Source organism: Idiotropiscis lumnitzeri, chromosome 4 (genome assembly GCF_059441095.1).
Source record: "Idiotropiscis lumnitzeri isolate Australia: NSW breed Sydney's pygmy pipehorse chromosome 4, RoL_Ilum_1.0, whole genome shotgun sequence".
NCBI lineage: Eukaryota > Metazoa > Chordata > Actinopteri > Syngnathiformes > Syngnathidae > Idiotropiscis > Idiotropiscis lumnitzeri.
Window position 1 is genome coordinate 16,813,828 of NC_142394.1, and position 22,725 is coordinate 16,836,552.

At 41.6% G+C, this 22,725-nt stretch overlaps 2 protein-coding genes across 5 annotated transcripts; one reads left to right on the forward strand and one right to left on the reverse strand.

Moving 5' to 3' along the window:
- The first annotated feature begins 370 nt into the window (after window positions 1-370).
- Window positions 371-3,873, forward strand: gpx3 (glutathione peroxidase 3). The gene is made up of 5 exons (XM_088294072.1): window positions 371-550; window positions 2,037-2,187; window positions 2,273-2,390; window positions 2,731-2,830; window positions 3,383-3,873. The coding sequence occupies exons 1-5, from the start codon at window positions 464-466 to the stop codon at window positions 3,602-3,604; spliced, it is 678 nt and encodes a 225-aa protein (XP_088150198.1). The 5' UTR covers window positions 371-463; the 3' UTR covers window positions 3,605-3,873.
- A 489-nt stretch (window positions 3,874-4,362) lies between these two features.
- On the reverse strand, window positions 4,363-21,884 carry tnip1 (TNFAIP3 interacting protein 1). Of its 4 annotated transcripts, none has more exons than XM_088294484.1 (18): window positions 21,744-21,884; window positions 14,996-15,175; window positions 13,547-13,690; window positions 13,367-13,452; window positions 13,218-13,277; window positions 12,458-12,667; window positions 11,261-11,355; window positions 10,321-10,519; window positions 9,967-10,059; window positions 9,799-9,864; window positions 8,755-8,886; window positions 8,550-8,678; window positions 8,112-8,234; window positions 7,898-8,023; window positions 7,716-7,799; window positions 7,174-7,389; window positions 6,846-6,933; window positions 4,363-5,875 (listed from the first exon to the last, which is right to left on the reverse strand). In XM_088294484.1, exons 2-18 carry the CDS (start codon window positions 15,141-15,143, stop codon window positions 5,697-5,699), a joined length of 2,178 nt encoding a protein of 725 aa, XP_088150610.1. In that variant the 5' UTR covers window positions 15,144-15,175; window positions 21,744-21,884; the 3' UTR covers window positions 4,363-5,696. The 4 variants fall into 4 exon arrangements, with proteins under 4 accessions (XP_088150610.1, XP_088150611.1, XP_088150609.1 ...); XM_088294485.1 differs by lacking the exon at window positions 21,744-21,884 and adding an exon at window positions 15,903-16,046 and having other exon boundaries at window positions 7,174-7,299; XM_088294483.1 differs by lacking the exon at window positions 21,744-21,884 and adding an exon at window positions 15,903-16,046.
- Window positions 21,885-22,725: the final 841 nt, after the last annotated feature.

Here is a 22,725-nt window from a genome sequence, read left to right on the forward strand (position 1 = left end):
TGAGGTGAAAAAAATGTGGGTATAACCTAACTTCCATGAGAGTAGATCCTTAAGAATTTGGAGAGTTTGTCCGGCAATTTTGTAACTGAATAGTTACATACATACAAGTACAAATTTAAAACCCCTTACTTTCTTGAAAATATTATCAGGTATCAAGGACATTCTGACCTCTGCAAACAAATAATTTTCCCATTTAGGTAATGATTTTTCTTTCTCCACACAAATGTGCAATTGTTAATCGCTGCTAAATATGAAGGGCTAACAAAAAGTGACAGCTGGATACACCATACATGATGTAACTTCTCCCATTGAATAATAATCGATATATTTGCACCGACTTGCACTCAATGACGTCATTAAAGAGCGTCCTCATGCCAACCAGTTGTTACGTCTCTGCCTCTCACGCCGCCTTCCCAACCTCAGAGAGAAACACAGACATTTCCCCAGATGTCAAGTGGACGTGATGTGGAAGCTGCCGTCTCCGTTGTTGCTCTTCCTGCTTCTTGGCCCGCTCCGGCCTTGCAAAGCCGAAGGAGCTCCGCTCACTCAGGTAACGACTGTGTAAATATATTGTCTTAGTTGCACTCCTAACAACATCGACTTGTAGTTTGGGGGAGTTCCCGTACTAATAATAGGGCGTTCGTTGTAATAATCAGTGTTAGGTGGCGTTTTTGTAACCTTGCACTTATCCAGGCCAGGAGAATTATATAGCACACTATTAGTAATACAGTAATATATAATATGAAATAATTAATAATCATAGTGCACAGGATCTTGAACTTTTCACACTAAGTTAAAAAAAACCCCGCACGGATCAGTGTTTCTTTTTTTTTGGTGGTACTGTGCTACTTAAAAAAGGCGTAGTTCTCCAAGTACCATCATGACCAACATTAAATCAAGTCAAGTCAAAATGTTTTGTATAGCCCTTAATCACAGAAAGTCTTGAAGGGCTTCACATACCCACAATCAACATCCCCTAATCTTCACCCCAAGGAGGGCAAGGAAAAACTTTTAAAAAAAAAACTCATCTGGGGAAAAGTGAGAAAACTTGACAAGGGTACACAGATGGTGGAATCCCTCTTCCAGGATGATCAGGCTGCAATGGATGCAGAGTGGGCAACATTTGACACATATAACGATGCGATACAATTTTAGTTGATCAGAGCTGTAATCTCCTTAGCAGCACCTCCAAGGATGTGGTCAACCATCTATCTTGTACCGTTTAGAATCAAATCAGCTACTTCCAAATCGGTCACCACCACTTTATTCCCAAGCCGGGGGAAGAGGGGACGGAAAAGAGAATAGAAGCGGCAGTAAACAGGCCAACAAATAGTTCAACTAAATGCAGAAGTATAAAAATAATTCTTTAGTCGTGTTTTCAACATTTCTACTGAGGTGGCGGCGCCTCTAATATCTGTGGATGGCGCATTCCAGAGCATTGGTGCCTGAATAGAAAACTCTCTAGAACCTACAGACTTCTTTTTGGATCTCGGGATCACTAAAAGACAAGCACGAAGGTTTCAAATAACATATGTTGGTAAGTAGTAAAACTTTGAAATCGCATCTCAACCGAACCGGAAGCCAATTGGCAAGTATCGGGATATGAATCAATCAATGTTTCTTCTCTTCAACACTAATCTTTGTGATTCATTCTCAAACTTTACAAATAGAATCAGAAGTATCGTCCGGTGGATAGCAATTTAGTTCTACAGTTACTTTTGACTTGTCAGGTTTTAGATGACTTGAGTTTGAAGGGAAGCAGATAAGACTAAATGGATAAAAGTGGCAAGTACCAGTCAGATAAAATGCTTATAAATACTTACTTAACATAATTACTTCTGTTAGTGTTGTTAACTTAGTAAATATTTGAACTTGTAGTTTTGTAAGCATCAACAGCATCTGAGATTTCAGATAAAAGCTGTACAAATTGATTTCATTATTCTTATTAATTGTCCATGCATGTTTTTCTGCAAATAATTATTCCGTTCCCCTCACACCTATCATCAGTCAGAATTTACATGTGTGTCACACCCTAGTGGTGCAAACCGCCCGCAGATGGTAGCATCCACAAATACCAGGCCAAGTCCTTGAATGGCAGTCGAGCTGTTAACTTCAGTCAGTTCGCAGGAAAGACTCTCCTCTTTGTCAACGTGGCCACGTACTGAGGTTACACATTTCAGTACGTGGGTAAGTGACCACACACACTCAGAAGCATAGAATTTATTAAGGATGATATTTTAAGTGTGTGAAATGTACCTCCTGGTTTATGCAGAGCTGAATGCACTTCAGGAGGAGATGGATATTCACGGACTCACTATCCTTGGCTTCCCTAGCAATCAGTTTGGGAAACAGGAACCAGGGAGTAACCGGGAGATCCTGCCAGCGTTAAAGTAAGAAATAGTAAAATAATACTTGTTTTTTTCCTCCAAGGTTTTACATTTTAGTGAGGGAAGCTCGAAGTGTACTGTTACATTTGCCTCTAGAATTTGCAATAACTCTAAATCCTGTCAGTCAGCGAGGCTTTATTTAATCTTCTTCTTACAATCAGTCATTCTTTTAGTGCCCTTTCACTGGAGAATTCCCATCTCGTATTCTATCAGTCATCTTCTAAGCACTTCACAGTCTCTGCACTGGACTGGAGCTAGAAGGGAATTCGGGCCAGCTTCCAAGGTGCAGCTCATGAAGTGTTGAAGGACTAACCTCTGATAAGCTTCCCCGTCTGAATTCCAGGCATGTCAGACCCGGCAACAACTTTGTTCCCAACTTCCTGTTGTTTGAGAAAGGTGATGTGAATGGAAAAGACGAGCATGAGGTTTATACTTTTCTCAAGGTAGGTTTTTGCAGCAAATCTCAAACTTTGCCTTCTTAACCGAGATTGTTGAGAAAGTGATTTTTAATAAAAAAAATTTTAACACAAATGGACTCTTCGATACATTTTAATCATGTTTCCAAACTCATCGCAATACAAAACCAGCACTTATTAACGTACTAAATGACACGAGATTGAACACGGACACCCTCCTTGTGTCAGTGATAATTTTATTGGATCTCAGTTCAGCTCCAGTTGATCATAATATGCTGTGGGGCAGGCTGGAAACTTGGGTGGGTGGGATTAGACGTAGCAGTTCTAAAATGGTGCTGGTCCTACGTGGAGGAGAGGAGTTATTTTGTGACGATTAGAAATATCAAATCTGATCGAATGGCCATTAAATGTGGAGTACCTCAAGGGTCATGCTTTGGACACCTGATGTTCAGTCTTCATATGTTCAAATGCTTCAGAACCACAATGTTGACTATCATAGCTTTGCAAAAACACACGTCTAAATAGTGAAAGGTCGCTCTCATTCCTCACCTACCTGTGTGTACTTGGGCCTCTCAACAGAATTCCTGTCCTCCAGTCTCAGACACTTTTGGTAACCCCACCAACAGACTATTCTGGGATCCGATGAAAGTCAGCGACATCAAGTGGAACTTTGAAAAGTTCCTCGTGGGCCCGGATGGAAAACCCGTGATGAGATGGCACCCCGCTGTCAATGTTTCTGAGGTGCGGGCTGATATACGCAAATACTTACTTCAGCGTTACACAGAAGAGTTTTTCAACTAGGTTGTCCAGTCAAACCGTTTTCCAGATGTAGTCAAGTTGATGTAAATCTAGCAGTTTCTATAACTTGTGAAGGTGGCATGCTAAATGAAGAAGAGGTTTGAAAACAGAATATCTGTGGAGCCTCTTTGGAGTCTGAGATTCAAGGCCGGCTTTTCAGTGCATTCAAGCTGTCTTGTTTTCCCACAGCATCATGTTATCTTCTCAAATTGGGACCTGCTGGCATATACAGCCTCAATGTCAACTACTTCTAATAAACTTATGACAACTCAGCACTTGTTTGCAATGTGTTACTGAAATGCAGATCATGTGTGAGGGCTGTGGGAATGATGTCATGTTTCTATCTTGAAATTAAATGTGGACACATAAGTGGCAAGAGAGAGCTTTTACCTGGAATGGGCCATGTTAGTACATTAGTTATAACAGTTTTGAGTTTTCATTTTATTTACTTTTTTTTTTTTTGTCAATAATTGAGTTTTAGTATTTTTCATAGTAGGTTATATATGTCCATCTGACATCCACGTGTGTTCAGAGAAATGAAAGAAAAACTTAAAGTCACAAAAGCGAGGGTCTCGGTCACGAAAATCAAATTGAGTCCTGGATTTGTTGTAAATTATTTTCAGTATGAAGCCACATCCATACACAAAAGCTCATGTATTCATTAGCATAAACCCGTCAAGGAGGCGCTGGTCCGGCTAACATGCATTGACTTCTTTGTGGAGGCCGCAAATGAAAGAAAAATAATAGCAGTATGCATCATACAAAGTAAACATTTAGAATAGATTTATTAAGCCAGTCATATACAAAAGGTCTCACATGTGCTTTTGCCTACAACAAAACAGAAAAGGGGCTGCAAACCAAAAATAATATCAAAGAATACCATTTCAAAAGTGCACGTCTCCCTTCACTTCGCACCAATCCGATTCGGTTCTCGGTAACCTAATTGTTAAAAATGAAATAATCTCGGATTCTGCACAATTTTTGAAGCCCTTCGACTGACTACCTCATAACGTTCGATACGCAAGAAATCCTAGTGAATATTCCGTTGTGACATTGGTGTGATTTTGAGACAATGCGTTTAAAAAAAACCAAAACTTAAGTTGCCTCTAGCGCATCACATCAGGACTCTTGACTTGGTGTTCCAGCAAGGGAGGGGTAAAAAAATGAACCCAGACTTCTGCTGTGACAATCTGTACTAAATAAATTAACAACTATAAGAAACGGCCTAACTGTTGGATACTGCACAGGGCTAAAAAAATGTGCACGAGATAACAAGATAGTGACATAGGTGGTCAAATAAATTCATAGGTTGTTTAATGAGATTAGGTCCATCATCATGGTGAAAAAAAAAAGGCTTGTGTATGAGTTGTGTCTGACACAAATGACAATAGCTACAATATATCGGGAATACACTAACAACATTGAGCAGCATTACTGAAAGACAATGATTCACACTTAGTCAATGCAACTATCAAAACAGCAGGTTATAAATAAATTATCAATCACAAATATGTTTTTGGTGTGATACGTCAAAATCCCCTCCAAACCCCCAGTCCCTCCCACCCCCTTTACCCAAATGTTTGTATGCAACAACCACATTTTGACCAGTTACACAAATGAGACGTTTCTATCACATCAACGTACTGCAGAAGTCTTCTTAAGTCAAGTAACATTTACTTTGTAAATTCAGTGATTGAATTCACCTACGTTGGCATCCATTGTTGGAATGAGAATAGTTTTTCTCATACGGGGGAACGACTTGCTGTGACCCTACAAGTTGCTAAGTCAAGTTGTTGCAGAGCACAACATAAAAAGTTTGATTTTCTTGAAAAAAAAAAAAAAGGAGTGTTAAGTATCCAACCTATTAAACAAAAGATTTCAGTTCATGATTTAAAAAAAAAAAAATCTAAATAGTTCATGTTTATATTCAGAATTGCGAAGTGTTCCACAAATAGCCTTATAAAACGCAAGTATAAACAACATTACAATAGGATATCTACAGTTCAGTAGGAAAATTATAGATCAAATCACACCTTTTCAAATCAAAACAAACTGATTTCATGCTACGACCCAATTTCCATCAGGTGGTGACACTTTAGTGCTTTCCGGGATCTATATTCTGTCGCTCCCTTTTTCCAAAACCTCCTCCTCCTCCTCCTCCTCCTCCTCCTGCTGCTGCTGCTGCTGCAGCTGCTCCTCCTCCTCCTCCAGCTGCAGCGGTGGCTGCCGCCGCTGCAGCCGCTGCAGCCGCCGCTGCCGCCGCCGTGGATTGGTCTGCAGGTGGACATAGGTAACATACTGTCAAAAGCCATCTCGGCATTTCCACACACTTTGCTACTTTTGTATAAAACATACCATTATATGGCATCACATCAAAAAAAAAAAAAAAGTGTAGCGGCTGCCAATAGGCTAATGAATACCACTAGGTGACAGCTAATTATACTGTGAGGCATTAAAAAGTATTTGAATACTTTTAATAGGCCAAATAATGATGGAGGAAGGTCTAGAATGCAGAAGAGGCAGCAACAAAGAAGCATCACTGTCATTCAATCAGGTTCGGTATCACCACAGAAGCCAACGCATTTGAATTTGTTCAGCAGTTTTTCAGCTTCTGACGTCAAAATTCTTCCCACACTACCGATTTGACGTTTTCTTCAATCAGTCACCCCAAGGTTATTCTTGAGTTGATTCCAGTGACTGCTGCAACTTCATTCCAGAAATGTTTTTTTAAAATTCTTGTTTTATACAAAATGGCTCATTCTACTGCATTGTAGAGTGCGCCAATGTGAGGGAGGCTAAAATCTCCAGAGCTGAAAAAACAGCTGAATTAGCCAACATGTGTTTGAAATGGGTAAATAAAATGGGAGCATACACAGATTAGAGGTGAAAATTGTGACAGTGATTTAAAGGGTTTTGTTCTGTTCTTTTCTGCAGGTGCAAATTAAGCATGTGCAATTAATCGAAATTCAATTTTGATTAATACTCCACGATGACAAAATTGGCATAATTGTAAAAAAAAAAAAAAAAAATTAAAAAAAACCTTACATACAATATATATATAACATTGTTAAAAATAGTACAAATTTTATTATTTCTAAAAAAAAATGTCAAAATGTGAGCATTCTATTGAAATTGTTAATTTAAATGTTGCAAAAGTTCTATGTAAAAAAAAAAAATATATATATATATTTAAATATTAACTGACAAAAATACCGACATAGTCAATCCCTGGTCCAGTGTTTACCTGCATTATCTGGCGCCGGTCGTGAGCTTTCCCCCACCGCTCTAGCTCCTCTGGGCTGTAGAAATGACGACGACTGCCACGGAAAACCCTGAAAGACACAACGACATTGTCATTCAAGCTACTAAATATATCAACACTATTCGCCGCAACCAGAAAGCCCAGAGTCGCTGTCAAACTGTACTAATGGAAGTCTGTAGAGCCTTGTCACTCGGTATTAATTAGGTGGAAGACCCAATTGTTCCTCCTCAACCTAAAACGGGCATAGAGGCAGAAGAGAGAGCCTGGTTCTGTCAGCCAGACAGACATAGGGACCTTTGAGGACCCTTACCGGGGTGACAGGCTGGAAGTCTCGTATGGGGGGCGGAGCTGTGGCGGTTGCGGCCGTGGCGCCTGCTGCATTGGGCATCCGGGGATGGAAGTGTACGGGCCAGCCCTCAAGGCCCTGCGGTCCCACCTGCACAAAGGGACCACAGTAGGGGGGGCTCAGCGGGCCTTTCACTGAGCCTGAAGTGGGGTCTGAGGTACGTCTTTCCTGCTGCTGCCCCTACGAGGGATCACAAGTACACATGTGATCCCCAATCAGTGCATGGATGCTAAACTGAGTGAGCACAGACGCGGCCCGGTAATGGCGTGGACCACTGCTGAAGCCCGGATGCACTGACAAACATGAGAAGTGGAGTCAGGCTCTTGTCTCGATCCGGTACACTTAAGAAGAGTGACTTTTACTGGTCACAAGAGGGCGCTAGTTCGCAAGCATAAAATCATGCGGTGACTGCCTGGGCTCTGGAATTGTTCTGACATACTTTACCAGCTATCAAAAGCAAACTCTTTCACAGACTGACACTTTCTGGACGTACTGTCACACACTACCTGCTTGTGATGCTGCATCTGCAGTCTTTCGAGCTTGCATCGCTCTGTGTGTTCACGCTGACATTCATTCTGCGCCTGATGCAGCTGTAAGACAACACAGGAAGCACAAACTCAGGCGGTCCAACTCTGTTCGGATGCGTTCGTGCAATCATAATCCTCAATTGACTCATCAAGTTGTTTACCTGATTGGTCAAATTCGTAATCTGAATTTGCAGTCGCTCCACCTGCCGCCTCAAGTCTTCTTTTTCCTCATTCATTCGCTCCCTGTCACTGCGTTCTTTTCGGAAGTCTTCTTCAAAGATTTTCACCTGGTTTCCAGAAATTGCGCATAGCAGATGAGGATATGAATGCTCGATTGCAGCAGAATGTCATAATTAAATTCATCTTTTGTCAGACCTGTTCTTTTAGAACAGCAATTTGGGTGAGTAGTTCCTGCTTCTTCAGGTTATTGGCAGCATCCTGGCCAGGTTGTTGTTGGGAGGATGAAGGGGCATGCAAATTTAAGGCGTCTTCTAAAGCCTGGAAAATAAATAAAGCCACAGATTTGTTGGCATGTTTGCATCACATGTGTTTTGTACAATTTTGTGAAGTTTTCATAGTGACCGCTTAAAAAACTGCAAGCGTAAGCCTAATCTTTAAGACCAAAAGATTTGTGTAGAATAAAAATTATTTTATTGTAATACAGATTAATTTATTGCTTGGATTTGTAAAAAAAAGAAAAAATGGGAAGAGGACATAAAAGTTAAATGCAATGGCAATATCGAGGGATTAATTACATTATTTTCACACTTGTTCAGCCCTAAATTACAAACCTATAAAAATCCTTTCACTGACCCTGTTGAGGCGTTGGATTTCCTTCTCCTGGTACTCTCTTTGTTTGCTGAGAGGCAACAGCTGGTCCTGCAGGTAGCGAACTTTCTGCTTCAACTCGGTAGTCTCGGTGTTTAGACACTCCTTCTCACCCTGAAACGTAGCCCCGATGCTTTCAAAAGGCGTGTCCTGAGGCTTGAGTTTACATTTTGTATTCAATTATGTTCACCTGCACATTTTCAATCTTGGACTTTGCCAACAGCAGCTTCTTGTCGTAGTCGCGCTGCCTCTGCTCTCGCTCCGCCTCCAGTTCAAGCACAGTCTTCTGAGAATCAGCTAGCCTCTGCCTGAGGTCAGTTATCTGCAAGTTAAAAGCATTTACCGCGAGAGGATCATGTACTATGAAAATCCATTTCGTGATGTTTAACTGCACCTGTGAGGGGTGTGTATTATTCTAATTGGATCAACATGAGCTAGGTATGCAAATGAAAACACACGAAGGAACACATCGGCAACGTCACTTCCATTTGTGTGTTCAATAACAACAAGCCTACTGACGCAAATGGATATAGATAGGCTTTTGTGGTTGAACCAAAGCAACATGGTGTGCCCATCACGAAGAAGCGGCAAGTTTGTTTGTGATTGAGGGTGTGATTACAGAATGTGCGTCTATCCGTCTCCGCGTGTGTGTCTGCTCCCCACTGATTGCACCACAGCAGCAGGTCAGCAGATACAACAGCGGTTGAGGGGAATTCTCACTGACAGCGTGTGTGGTAAGTGTGCATGAGATAGGTTAGCTATTGCAAGAGTGTGTCTTTTCCACTGAACAGCAAACAGCTGCTCCGCTGCAATCTGTCATTTCAAATCGAGGTGCCATTTAGTGACTTGACTCTCAAACTATTCGTCTAATAACGACTTTCATTAACAATGTAAAGACCATTACAAGGGTCCATAAATTTTATTGTGGACGAGCAGCTGTTGCTAATCTATTTTCTAACAGCTCGCACTTGTGGCATTTAAATTCATTTTTCGGAATAATAGTCAAAGTCACACAACGTTAGAGGACAACTGTCATGGCATTGAACAAAAGCATTAGCACTCACGCGTCATAACGTCCAAACCATTTGTACAAAAAAAAAAACCCATAAATGTTAATTTTCCTTAGTTACTACTTTGAGTGGAATGTGGTCAAACTGAAATATACGTCATCTACTACCAGAGGGCACAGCAATGTTTCCTTTCACCCTCATGGCAACCTTAGTCATTACTGTACCTTCTGTTCAAACTGAGACTTCATTGAATTCCACTGAATATCCCACTGCTTGTTCACCTCCAGTACCTGTGCAGCACATGATGCCAAACAAACCAGCAGAAAGGAAACTCATTGAACATACATTGCTATTAAATTGCAGGATTGCGATAAAAAGAGGGAGAGACTCACATCTTTTCGTTGCTTCTCTAGGAGCTTGATCTTCTTTTCATACACCTCAACGTCACAAGGTTTGTTTGGGCTTTTCTCAGCAGCTTTTCCACTCTGGGGGCACACAGAACATTCCTGCATTACATACAGTACGGCCCACGGTGAAATGCTAAATACAAGTGGAACAAATTAAATCAGTGAGTTTCAACAATTGTGATTGTTTTTTTGCTTTGCACTTCTTAAGATTGGCTTTTAGGTTTCGCTGATTGCCGTAGATCTGTCACTATGCATGACCTAAGAGGATAAAATATTGCCTAAACATGTATGACAGTTTTCATGTCAAAAAATACAGCTCCATCATTTCATTTTAGATACCTTCTGAGGGGTGGAGGCTTCTTGCTTCGGTCTCACCGTAGCGCATTCCTCCTTAACTGTCTCATCTTTGGTGTCGGGAGCTTCAGTGTCAGACGCTGCCGTAGATGATGACGACGATGATGAGGCTGCTGCGGCAGCTGATGTTGACGCCACTGCTGCTCCCCCTGTCACGAGTTCCTTCAGTTTCTGATTCTCCTGCCTGAAAGCACCAGTGCAATAAACATTTTGTTGAGCAATTGAACGAGGCCCCGGTCTAGCTCTCAGATGCATTTTGGGAACACCCTACAATGCCCAAAAGGCGGAACATTGTCCACACACACTACTGTAATATTCCCTTACAAAAGTGAAAGCATGCACAACTGGAACGCAGCCCAAAGATATGTGGAACTGATCACACATTAAGGGCTGCAACTCACATTTATTTTCTTGTCACAGGGTTACAGATTTGCTTGTTTGATAATAATTGAAAATTTCCCAACGCGCACATAAGCAGAACGGTCAGGAAGGTCATGCAAGATGGAGTGCAGTTCAACACCACAACCATAATAATAATGGAAAATCAAACAATTTCTGAAAAATTAGTATGACTGCTTTTTAAACATGCAGACGTTTCCATCTAGCTCTTGCATTACAGATTACATCATGCAGGGAGTGCTCATGTAACTGGACAGTGTTTATACTCACTTTCCATTAAATTACTCAACACTGATGAAAATTTGAAGATTCAATTAACATATTACATATTTTTTTTCTAAGCGCACACTGAACAACCTCAAAGTGCTATGGGATTAAAGTAGATATAAAATATATAGAATCATCAAAAAAAATAATAAATTAAGTTATCTTCAGCTCATTGTTGGGGAAGAAAATACAAACAGTAAAAGCATCATAAAGCGCAGTCAAATTAAAAGAAAGGGGAAAAAACACACACACACACTACCTCAGCTGTTCCAAATCTCGATTCCTGATATGGTGATCCTCTTCCATTTTTTTCCGGAGCTCATTGTTCTCCTCTCTGAGCTGTTCACACAGAGTCTGCACAAAAAGAATTGGCACGATTCATTGTAAATATGGTCTATGTCATCCAGCTGCCAACACTAAGAGAGATTGTTATTTAAGTGACAGAGCTGTATAAACAGAATGAAGTAATGCCACCTAGTCTTATGAGGTACATTCAAGTGCACACACAAAGCTTCCTATGTGACGTGCAATTGCAAACAGATTTTTTTTCTCTCTCTCAATTTGCATAAACCCCTATCAAAATCCGTTGTGCAATAACAAAAAAAAACTTCATGTGGTATGAGCCTCCTCTGTTGAAAAATGCAGTTTGAACTGCAGGAAAAAAAAAAAATCACAGTATGAATCTTGACACAATAAATACAAATATGGAATCATCCAGCTAAAAAGTAAAGACAATCTGCCTGAAAAAGCCAAATGTGGTGAAAAAGTCACCAAGGACTGACATCCTGATTTCGGCTGAAAAATTAATCAAATTCAAATTGACATCCCAATATAGTAGAATGCAGATTGCAAATCACAAATGCTGAGATTTGGGAAATTTGTTTCATTTTGGTTGGTCAGGAACATTTTTTAATCTATTTGGCATGTATATTTAATTTATTTAATTAAATTGCTTAAGTAGCACAGCCTAAGCGTTTACCCATCACCATTCCATGAAACATAAAAAGTTAAGGCGATAAAGCGCCAGATTTATTTGCAATATTGTTCTAATCTGAATTATGAGTTGTTGACTTATGTTTACACCACACGTTTTTTTTTGGTCTTTCGTGTAGTTGCCGTAGTCAATGCTTAAAACGGGGCATGTGTTTAAGGAAGAACTCTAATTAAAGTCGATAAAAAAAAAAACTCATTAATAATTCATGCTTCATTTGCTTTTATATGAATTCAAGTCGAACCTATAAGACCAACACATTTATGTATATGCCGTGCAAATATGCCCTCGAAGGCGTTACATGTTGGGAGTAATTTGTTTGGATGTCGATTTCTCAACTCTACACCCTTTAAAACAGAAGACACCTAGTCTTTTGTTATGGCTTCGATGCAACCTCAGAAACAGTATTGCCAACCCAATCAAATATTTGCACTGAGATTTGTGAAAGCCCATCAGACCACATACCTGTAGGAGGGACGTCCGCAGTTCATTCTTTTGGACCTTCGAGGAAAGATGGTGAAACTCCACAGCCATTCGACCCAGGTGAGCTAACAGCTGGTTTGGATTGGACTCCTCCGCGAATATGCTGAAGGAGCTCTCCAATTTTTTCAGCTGGCTCGCCAGCTCAACGTTCTCCTGAGGCAGAAGGGGGATGACTCCGATTGCAGAACGGGCCTGAAATTAAGCACACCCACCCTGTTAACAAGTCAGTCAATCAATCTTTCCTTTCAAGCTGAATGAGCAAGGATAATATGCATTTCAAAAGGACTCGCGCTGTAGGAGTCATAGTGCTACTACTTCTGTCAAACCAGTTGAGCTTGTTGAGGGAAAAAAAAAAGATACAGATAGTGACTAACAATTTAACCACATATACACAGGTCACATGTGGTAATCGTAGTTATTTTTATTGAGTAGTATTCTGGCGCAGTATCCAATGACCACATTCCTTAGGAAGCAGCATGTGACTGAATCATGTGTGATTCCAGTCAGTAATAATCCTGGACTTTCCCCTAGTTGACTCAGGATAGAACTGCCAGTATTGAATGCGGTACAGAGTTACTTCATCATGGGTTTCTATTGTTGGGAAAACGGCTATTGAGAAAATGGTGTACATACACACCTGAGTATATGACACATTTATCAGAGACTTTATCTAAACAGTGATGATCTTACATTTGACTTCTAACATGAAAGCTCAAGTTACAAATATCAGATTGGTACATACAGTCAAGGCATCCGACGTCCTCCTGTCCATATTGACCACTTCGAACTCCGATAAGGCGTCCTGTAAAAGCCTTAGAGTTAGGAAACACCTGCAAACACCCCCATCAATGAAAGTTGAAATGTTGTAATCCTCACAAAGTTGACACTCACGTTAAGTCTGTTGGCTTGCATGGCCCTTGCTAAACAGCTTGCATCTGCTTCTTTCGGCTCAGCGGCGGGATGCAAACAAGGTTTACCTTAAATTGGGGTGGGGGGTACACTGTCAACACCTGAGTTGTATAATTATCAATTATATTATCAACCATAAATATGAAAATGAATGAGACCTACTTTGGGTTTCAGTCTGAGCGTGTCCACCCGCGCACAGACTGGCAGCAAGGCTGGAGGACTTGAGGGCCTCGTTGTCTCTCACAAGTTCCTCCACGCGCTGACGAAGCCTCGACGCCTCTAATTGAGACTCTTCGAGCAAGTCGCCTGCACAGAAAATATCAGCCACAACAATTCAATAGGATGCTTTGAAGAACAAGAAACACTCCTTACATGAGTCACAGGCAGTGTGATAGGCAAAAACTACCCATGTTCAGGTTTTACTACATTTTTTTGTTTTTACTCCCTCCATGTCAGTCTCGCCTATACGTGCATCGTTTGATTGTCAGTGAATCTGTTATGACAGCAATCATTGTGGAAGTTCGACGGATGTCTGATTTCATGTATTTAGACATGTGATTCCCTACCAGGGTGATAATAGTTTGGGATTTTTCATTACAGTTCATTTTTATTTTGTTTTGACTTTTGTTCTTAAAATTCAGCTAGTATTAGTTTTAGGAATAGGTTTGCTTGTATTTATTTTGTCTAAAATACTTTGTTTTAGTTTTGTTTTAGATAGATCGATATATAGATAATGAGTTCAGTGCAAGATTTAAAAAAAAAAAGTCACAAATTATTGAGTAACACAGTAAATTACCAATTTCCAAAGAACTGTTCGTAATCCCATGTTCTATGCAGCCATACCGTAATAATGAAATAAATACGTTTAAAATACCTCCGTAAACTCATAAAATATATTAATTGACAAAGACAAAAATGAAGGACATTTTAACCAAAACTACAGTTAAACATTAAATATATTTTCAGTTAGTACTTTTTTTGAACCGTCATTTTCATTTCACTGACAAAATGTTTTATGAATTTTTGTTTTAATTATTTCACTAACGACAATAACCTTGCTCCCTTCACAGCGGAATTGGGTCAGCGGTAAAGTTTTTTTTTTTGCTTTGTAACCCCGGCCATTGTGACAATGTCAAAGTACCTTGAGCACGATACTGAACCCACAGTTGCGCTATACAAATGAAAGACAATTTACAGCATTTCATATATAAAATACTGTGTCATTTAAACATAGTATTAATTCTAATAATCGATTTGATTGCTGTGACAGATGTCTCAATGAGGTTCCATATTGTTGCCCCATACATTAAACCAAAAAAACCCAATAGATTTCACCACTCTGCAGCAAACTTGAGAGACCACAAATAATTCAGGGCCAAATATATTGTGCAAAATTACAAGTCAGCAAAGTCTGGTTTTAAACTAGAAAATAATTAACTTAAATCTGTTGTGAATGATGCACTAATTGCGTGCCTTACAACACTGACTGACAGCTAGTTTGGCCTTTGCCAGCCACAACACTAAGTCTTAAATTAATTTGCATGCCCCTTCCTAGTACAACAAACATCAATGAGCAGCAAGCATCCATAGTGGACACTCATACAAGCTTACCCAGGCTCTTTAGACCCTTCATCCTCTCTCTCAGCATGCTGTTCTCCTCCAGGAGCTGTCGATAGCTGCTTCCTCCAGCAGCCTCATCCCTGGTCTTGACATCACTCCCACCAGGATCGTAGATGCGGTACGGGCCTTTTCCTTCCATGTTTGTTCACTTACGAAGCATGACCCTTGAACCTGAACAGAGCAAATAAAGTATTTTGAATCAAAACTCATTGTCTTGTGTCTCATCGCGGTGTTGGACCTAAACAGTGCAGAACGAAAGCACTAAAAAACACCCTAAAATTTGTCCATCACTTTGGCATAAAATCCAACGGTGGATTAATTCACCATTTTGTGTCGTCTTTGATCACTATGAACAATAATACACACACATTTTGCTCCCAAACAGGGGTGACTTTAAAAGCAGCATTCTCAGTTATCTCGCTGTTGACAAGAAATGTAGTGCAGGCACCTCTTAAATGACGACAAATGTACTTTTAAGAGTACTTGCTCCATTCACAGCATGCAATGGGAAACACTACAAATCGTCTTTTTTTCTTAATACAAAGGATCACTACAGCATTCGTGTCAAAGGATCGCGTCCACAAAAAGACCTTCATAATCTTCTAAATGCTCCAAAAGAACACATGCCAAAGAGTCCCGACACAAAAAAAAGCTAAGTAATATCAACCTTGATTGTTAAACCAGGCTATTATTAGTTTTCGCTGTTGTCATGCAAATGACTAGCAACATTGAGCTAAGCTAGCTAACGGCAGATAACAATGGGAGACAGGAAGCAGCTCGCTTCCCTTTTGTTGTTAAACCCCTCCATAGACACTTTTGCCCGAGCACTAAGGTTCGTCAGAAAGCGTAGAGATGCCTGACAAAGCAACAAACAAAGCGGTGTCCTTTGACAGAATACCTTTCCGCTAGCAGCGGCCTCTCGTCTCTGTGCCCAGACATCAACTGCGGAAGTGGTCTGCCGCTCGATGCCGGTGTCGTGCCAAAGTACTTACCCCCGAAAAAAATCTCTATCCTCTGTCGCGGGAGCGCGCACGCATTGACTGAAGGCGTCGCGATGTTACTACGTTTGTTTTCATTGAAAGGCACGAAGAATGTATGATTTTGTGTTTTTGATTTGCTGCCATTTAAACTAGGTTTTACATAAAAGTGGTAGTCTTCGTCGGTGTGGTTTTCAGCGCACCATTCGCTACAATTTAACACGTAAAGTAAGCGTTTGACTCCGCCGAAATTGGGGGGAAATTACCTGCATTTGCATTCGTTAGACCAAAGAAATTTTGCAATCAATGAAGCTACCATAAGGGAATTTCAGTGATCAAAACACGATGAAAAGGGGAGAGGATGAGTGAAGTGGGCTATCGTGTTTCCAGCGAGATCAAATTAAGTGGCAAAATGCAGATAGGTGGTATCCTGTTAGAGAACACGTAATTGTATACCAATTGACTGATTTGTGTATTTTTTATAACCACTGATAGCCGCGTCAAGAGTAGCAAAAGAATAAAAAAATAAATAAAGTCACTCGCGTTCTGCGTCGGACTCGAGGTGCATTCACTGACCACTTACGCAGTAGGAAAGTTACCTGGGGATGCTGATTCTGGCAGCACCCGCCAGAATAAGTACCCCCCCTCTAATCACAAAAATATTAACCCAACCCATCAATATTAACCCAACCCATCAAGTGACTTATTCTGCATACTTATTGGATCATTTTGAGTAAGTGTGGCAAATTTGAGCAGGATCCCTCTTTCCAAAACAAAGTTACAAGGGGGGATACAGATTCTGGCAGGTGCTGCCACAATAAGTACCCCCCTCCAATCACAAAAATATTAACCCCAACCATCAAATGATTTATTCTGTGTACATATTGGATCATTTTGAGTAAATGTGGCAAATTTGAGCAGGATCCCTTCTTCCTAGGCAAAGTTACTGGGTGGGGGATCCAGATTCTGGCAGGTGCTGCCACAATAAGTACCCCCCCTCTAATCATAAAAAAAAATACCATTACTATGAGGACCGTATATGCCCTTCCATCACGTACTGAATACTATTTTTTTCCATGTAAGGTGGTGATGATTACACCAAATTAAATTTACTTTACTTTATTTAATTAAATCACCCTCTCGTTTATTTTACCACGAGGGCAGTACATGATATATCACTCGCACAAAGTTTAACAAGATTTATTCATAGGTTCGTCACGTAAATATGATAAACCATGAAAAAATAAGACAAAGTAAGTATCCATGTTCTCCCCATACCTGCGTGGGTTTCCTCCTTGTACTCCAGTTTCCTCCCTCGTTTCAAAAACATGCATGGTGGGTTGATGTAACACTCTAAACCAGGGGTGTGCAAACTTTTTGATTGGCGGGCCACATTGGGGTCTAAAATTTGACAGTGGGGCCGGACCAGGAGCAGATGGATGGAGTGTTTTGGTAACCTCACCTCATCGGGGGAAAGAAAAATACATTTAATTTTAAATGAAAGTGAACAAAAGCATTACAACAATTTTTGTCTTTGAAAAAACACAGTGTTTAGAAAATAAAACTTTAACAAGGTTTATTCATTTAATATTTTTCAAGTTCGGCGGGCCGGATTAAAACATTTAACGGGCCGCATGTGGCCCCGGGCCGTAGTTGGCCCATGCCTGATCTAGACAGACAAATAGTATTTTTAGGTGACAGACATGGATGGCTCCGGAGGAGTCACGCCGGCGTGCGTGGCCGCTGTGGCCGAGGGGAAGCACCCTCCCCGGACCGGAAAAACAAAGAAAATAAATAAATAAATGAATGTAGAATCCCACCTTTCATTTCACTGGTGTAGGCAAAAACCGGATTGCAGGACCGCCGAGGGCACACCGGAGGGCGGCTGAGTCGGTAAAAGTTGAAATAAATAAATAAATACAAAAAGAACGAGAAAAAAAAGGTAAAAACGAAAAAAATCCCCCCATTCATTTCAATTGGCAAGGCAAATATGGGCTTGCAGTCCTGCCGAGAGGCCACCAGAGGACGCCCCAGTAGGCAAACGTTGACCCCCCGCCCAGCGAGGGGTCAGTTATGCGACCAGGGGTAGCCGTTAGGCGACCAGGGGTAGCGTTTAGGCGACCAGGGGTAGCGTTTAGGCGACCAGTGGTAGCGTTTAGGCGACCAGGGGTAGCTTTTAGGCGACCAGGGGTAGCTTTTAGGCGACCAGGGGTAGCGTTTAGGCGACCAGGGGTAGCGTTTAGGTGACCAGGGGTAGCGTTTAGGCGACCAGGGGTAGCGTTTAGGTGACCAGGGGTAGCGTTTAGGCGACCAGGGGTAGCGTTTAGGCGACCAGGGGTAGCGTTTAGGTGACCAGGGGTGCCGTTTAGACGACCAGGGGTAGCGTTTAGGTGACCAGGGGTAGCGTTTAGGTGACCAGGGGTAGCGTTTAGGAGACCAGGGGTAGCGTTTAAGTGACCAAGGGTGCCGTTTAGACGACCAGGGGTAGCGTTTAGGCGACCAGGGGCATTGCAGTTCCGCCGAGCGACATTAGGGGCGCTGCAGTAGGCAAAAGTTGATCCCCCCCTAGTCAGAGGGTCATTTGCCTACTTCCGAGGTTTACCCGGGTTTTCCAAAACACCTGGGGCACATTTTCAGGAACCGTGTTTTTTGTTACAAAAATTTCTTCTATGTCCACCCCCGTGAGCGCAAGTGCTCAATGGTTCCCACGGAGAAGAGCTGCCAGGCGGACACATACTGCAAACACGGCCGCCCTGGAGCTCTATATCTTTCTTTCTTTTTTTTCCAAGTGCCCTTTCCAGCGGGAACTTGCAAACAACGTATCCGATCGAGGAAGGCTGTTGGCGGGCGCGGCGCGGCTCACAGCCCGCCCTCAGGCACGGAGCTCCGGAGGATTTTTCCTCCTTATTTCTTCGAAATCCTCTTCCTAACGGTGACTTGCAGACATTGTATCCGACCGAGTAACGCTGTTGGCGGGCGCGGCGCGACTCACAGCCCGCCCCCAGGCACGGAGCTCCGGAGGATTTTTTCCCATCTCTTTCTTGTTTTTTTTTCTATCTCCTCTTTCTTGTCTTTTTTTCTATCTCCTCTTTCTCGTTTTTTTTTCTATCTCCTCTTTCTGACCGCACCACACCAACCACTGACCGATTGGCAATCATGACCCGCCATCGGAGGGCTCCTGCCGGCCCCGGCCTCCTGCCGGGGTGTTCGGGTGGACGGTTCCTTCGGCCTGCGGGTCGACCTCTGAGCGTTGGCCGGCACTTCCCTACAGCCCCCCCCCCAAAAGGGTGGGGTGAGAAAACGGCAATTCCTATGACTTGGGTCCGACGCAGGAGGAGCGGTTCTCCCGGCCCCACCGCAACACACCAACCACTGACGATTGGCAATCATGACCCGCCATCGGAGGGCCCCTGCCGGCCCCGGCCTTGCGCCGGGGTGTTCGGGTGGACGGTTCCTTGGGCCTGCGGATCGACCTCTAGCGCACCACCCCCGCGTGAAACCGCTTTTGCCGTGAGACCGAGACAACCCTGTCGAGCGCCCGTCCGCCACCTGGGCCCATAGATGTCCTACCACGGGAGTTCCGCCACGCTCGCGGGTACCCCCCGCCGCCCGACTGGGGCGGGGGACCCCTGCCCGCGTTCCGCCGGTTCCCACCCCATTCACACACAGACCACCGGACGCGAGGGCTACCTGGTTGATCCTGCCAGTATATGCTTGTCTCTAAGCCATGACAGTCAAACTGCGAATGGCTCATTAAATCAGTTATAGTTCCTTTGATTGCTCCACCGTTACTTGGCTGTGGCAATTCTAGAGCTAATACATGCAAACGAGCGCCGACCCGTCTCTGCGGGGACGCGCGCATTTATCAGATCCAAAACCCCCCGTGGGTTCGGTTTGCCGCGGTGCACATGCACACCACAAATACTACATACATATATATATATATATATTTGATTAAAACATGTATTGTGTCATGTATTTTACTGACTCTGATTACTATTGGACTTCTCGAAACGTACAAAATCGAAATCTTCTTTGATTGCATCAAACATTTCCACTGAGCTCGAAGCTCAGTACAATCAAGGCTAGGTCAGCAGTAGTGGCTAGAGCATTTTTCATCATGATGTAAAGATATAAAAAGGCACATGAAATAGTGATTCAGTACTTCCTTTTATGTGAAATGACATAAAATTGTAAACCGAGGCTATGGTATATCTATTCCATCTGCTTCCTGAAGACTGTTGGAGTGCTCTTGAGCAAATGTTCTCAAATGTTTGACATTTTACGTGACATCTTACGGTAATGAGTAAACGTCTTTGGCTTCGTTCCCAGTCAGTTGCCAAAATTCCCACTTCAATGGAAGTGCAAAACACCTGAACACCTTGCTGAACACGTGCAGTATCATTTTAAGGTGGCTACCACAAGGTCATTACATTGCAGTTATTATAACACAACACTCGTTTCATTTTGTTCCAAGTTGAGTCATGTCTGCTTATTCACTAGAGGCAAATTAACATCCATGTTGTGGAGGAAAGCGAGATAGGAATAACCCAACTGTTGCAACATAGAAAATCTAATACAATGAGCATCTATTGGATGTGCCGTAATACTGGATTTCTAAAATAATATTTATTGGTGCTTAAAAGGTAATCACCACCGTAATGGTTAATAAGAATCTCAAAAATGCCTTTTATCAAAATTTAAATTGTGCTCTTTTTGTGATTGGTATGTTCATGTAAAGATCAGCCGTAAGATGACAAGTCAACTATATAATAATGCATGGTAAATCTAATTTTAATGAATAGAAAAGTGTCTGCAAATGAGTGCAAAAATAAAAAAAAATTGCAGCTGTCTCCGGGCAGTAGGCGGGGTACACCCTAAATTGGTTGCCAGCCAATAACAGGACACACGCACACAAAGAAACCTTCAAGCTCACAATTCACTGCTCAATAAACCTACCATGCATGCTTTTGGAATAAGGGAGGTTTTCAAATTTTGTGTCACATAATATCATTTATATGTATGATACCAGAAAAAATATATACATAAAGTGAGAAATTATTACAATGGTGCTTTTTGATTAATATTGCAGTATTATTTTGTTTTGCATGTTACTTCATTTTTTTTATTTAAAGTATCTTTAAGCCATTTAGTTAAGAAATACCACAAAATGGTGTGAAACAATCAATAAACATGAAAGTGATTGAAGTAATGTGTCAAACTGGTGAAAAATGAGTAAGCAGGGCAGTAAATTATTTACATTTCAAAAGAGACAAAGGGCCATAATTGCAAGAAGGCCGTCTTTTTTTTTTTTTTTTTTTACATTTCTTAACAGCCAAAAGAAGCAGCTGACTGTCATGAAACACAAGAGTCTTTTGTTAACTGTGTATGAAGCTGAATTTTCATGCTTTCTACGTAGTCTTGAACACATGATTTTATTTTTAACTGTGAAACTTGGACCTAACACTGCTGACCATGTTAGAAGGTATTGAAAATTATTTTCGAAGAATATATTTCTAACAAGGAATGACAATGAATTGTTAGCTTTCTAATACAGCACATTAAAAGGTAGTAATGTTTTTTAACAAACTACTACCGTGAACGTTTTGTGTCAGAAGAGCTCATTCAAGAGGACGCGATTTCTTGCCATCTCTGAATAACTCCAAAGATAACACAAAACAACAAGCTGTAGTTACCAGACACTTAGTAGAAAACACGCTCGAGCATTTCCAAATATTAAACTTGTATAAACAACAACTCACCCACTCATTTGGCTTGTGTCGGAGAGGCATGCACTTTTTAAGGAAACTGGTGAATGGGGGGAGCAATTTCACTGTGAGTTGTGGGGAATTCCCATAAGCAAGCAAAATGGACTGACACTCGAGGCTCAGCGTGAACACAACATGGTGTGTGTCCAACTTTCTGTTCTTCCTTCGGGGAGTGACTCGACACATACTAAAAATGAAAATGATTTTTTTGTGTGTTTAGTAACTTGGGGCCTCTAGCTTGGGGCCTGCAGTGCATGAACAGATTCGGCCACCATGAAAGATTTGGCCGATGTACCCAACAGAAACGTGTAGTTTAGCAAACGTTTTAATAAAATCTTTTAAACGAGAGGGAAGTTATACAAAATACATCTAATCCACTTAGAGATTACTGAATGGAGTTAACAGGCCGAGACGTGCAACTAGCTGCAGCAGTTTTTTTTTTGCCTTGGATTTTGGCTTTCTGCAGGGGATTTCCTCACTATGTCTTTTTTTTTCTTTTCCTTTTTTTTAACCACTACGAAAGGCAGCAGCAGCTTCACCCCCACATGCTGTAAAGTATATGTAGTGAAATACATTGTGTTGCGCATCAGGCTTATTTCGGCCTTCAAGAATGTCAAAGACCATACTTGATAACATCATATTACCGACTAAAGGCTTCGTAATCAACTTGGAAGTACTGCGTACGAAGCTTTAAATAGTCATTGACTTAGACGGCGTTTCCTCTTGGCTAAGTAGTTCCTGTTCTGTTTATGACATTGACATTCTGCCAATATCAACGCAATAAATTATTGAACTGTCCGCCAATATGCAAATCTGAGCACTACGCCTTTGTTCGAACAGGATGTGGTGAAAATGGAATACACGTGAAGGGAGATTTGAAATCAGACGTCATTTAGGGATGAATAATGGAAGACACCAGATATAAATTGACTTTATTTAATATATAATCATAGCGCCACAGTGCTTTTTAGCGTGT

Excerpts from the sequence above, each read along its gene's own strand:
- tnip1 (XM_088294484.1), bottom strand. The coding sequence starts at position 15,143 with ATGGAAGGAAAAGGCCCGTACCGCATCTACGATCCTGGTGGGAGTGAT. Across the intron at positions 8,887-9,798 it reads AGTCTCAGTTTGAACAGAAG|ATAACTGACCTCAGGCAGAG; the intron begins GTACAGTAATGA and ends TTTAACTTGCAG. Across the intron at positions 5,876-6,845 it reads ACCGGCGCCAGATAATGCAG|ACCAATCCACGGCGGCGGCA; the intron begins GTAAACACTGGA and ends GTCCACCTGCAG.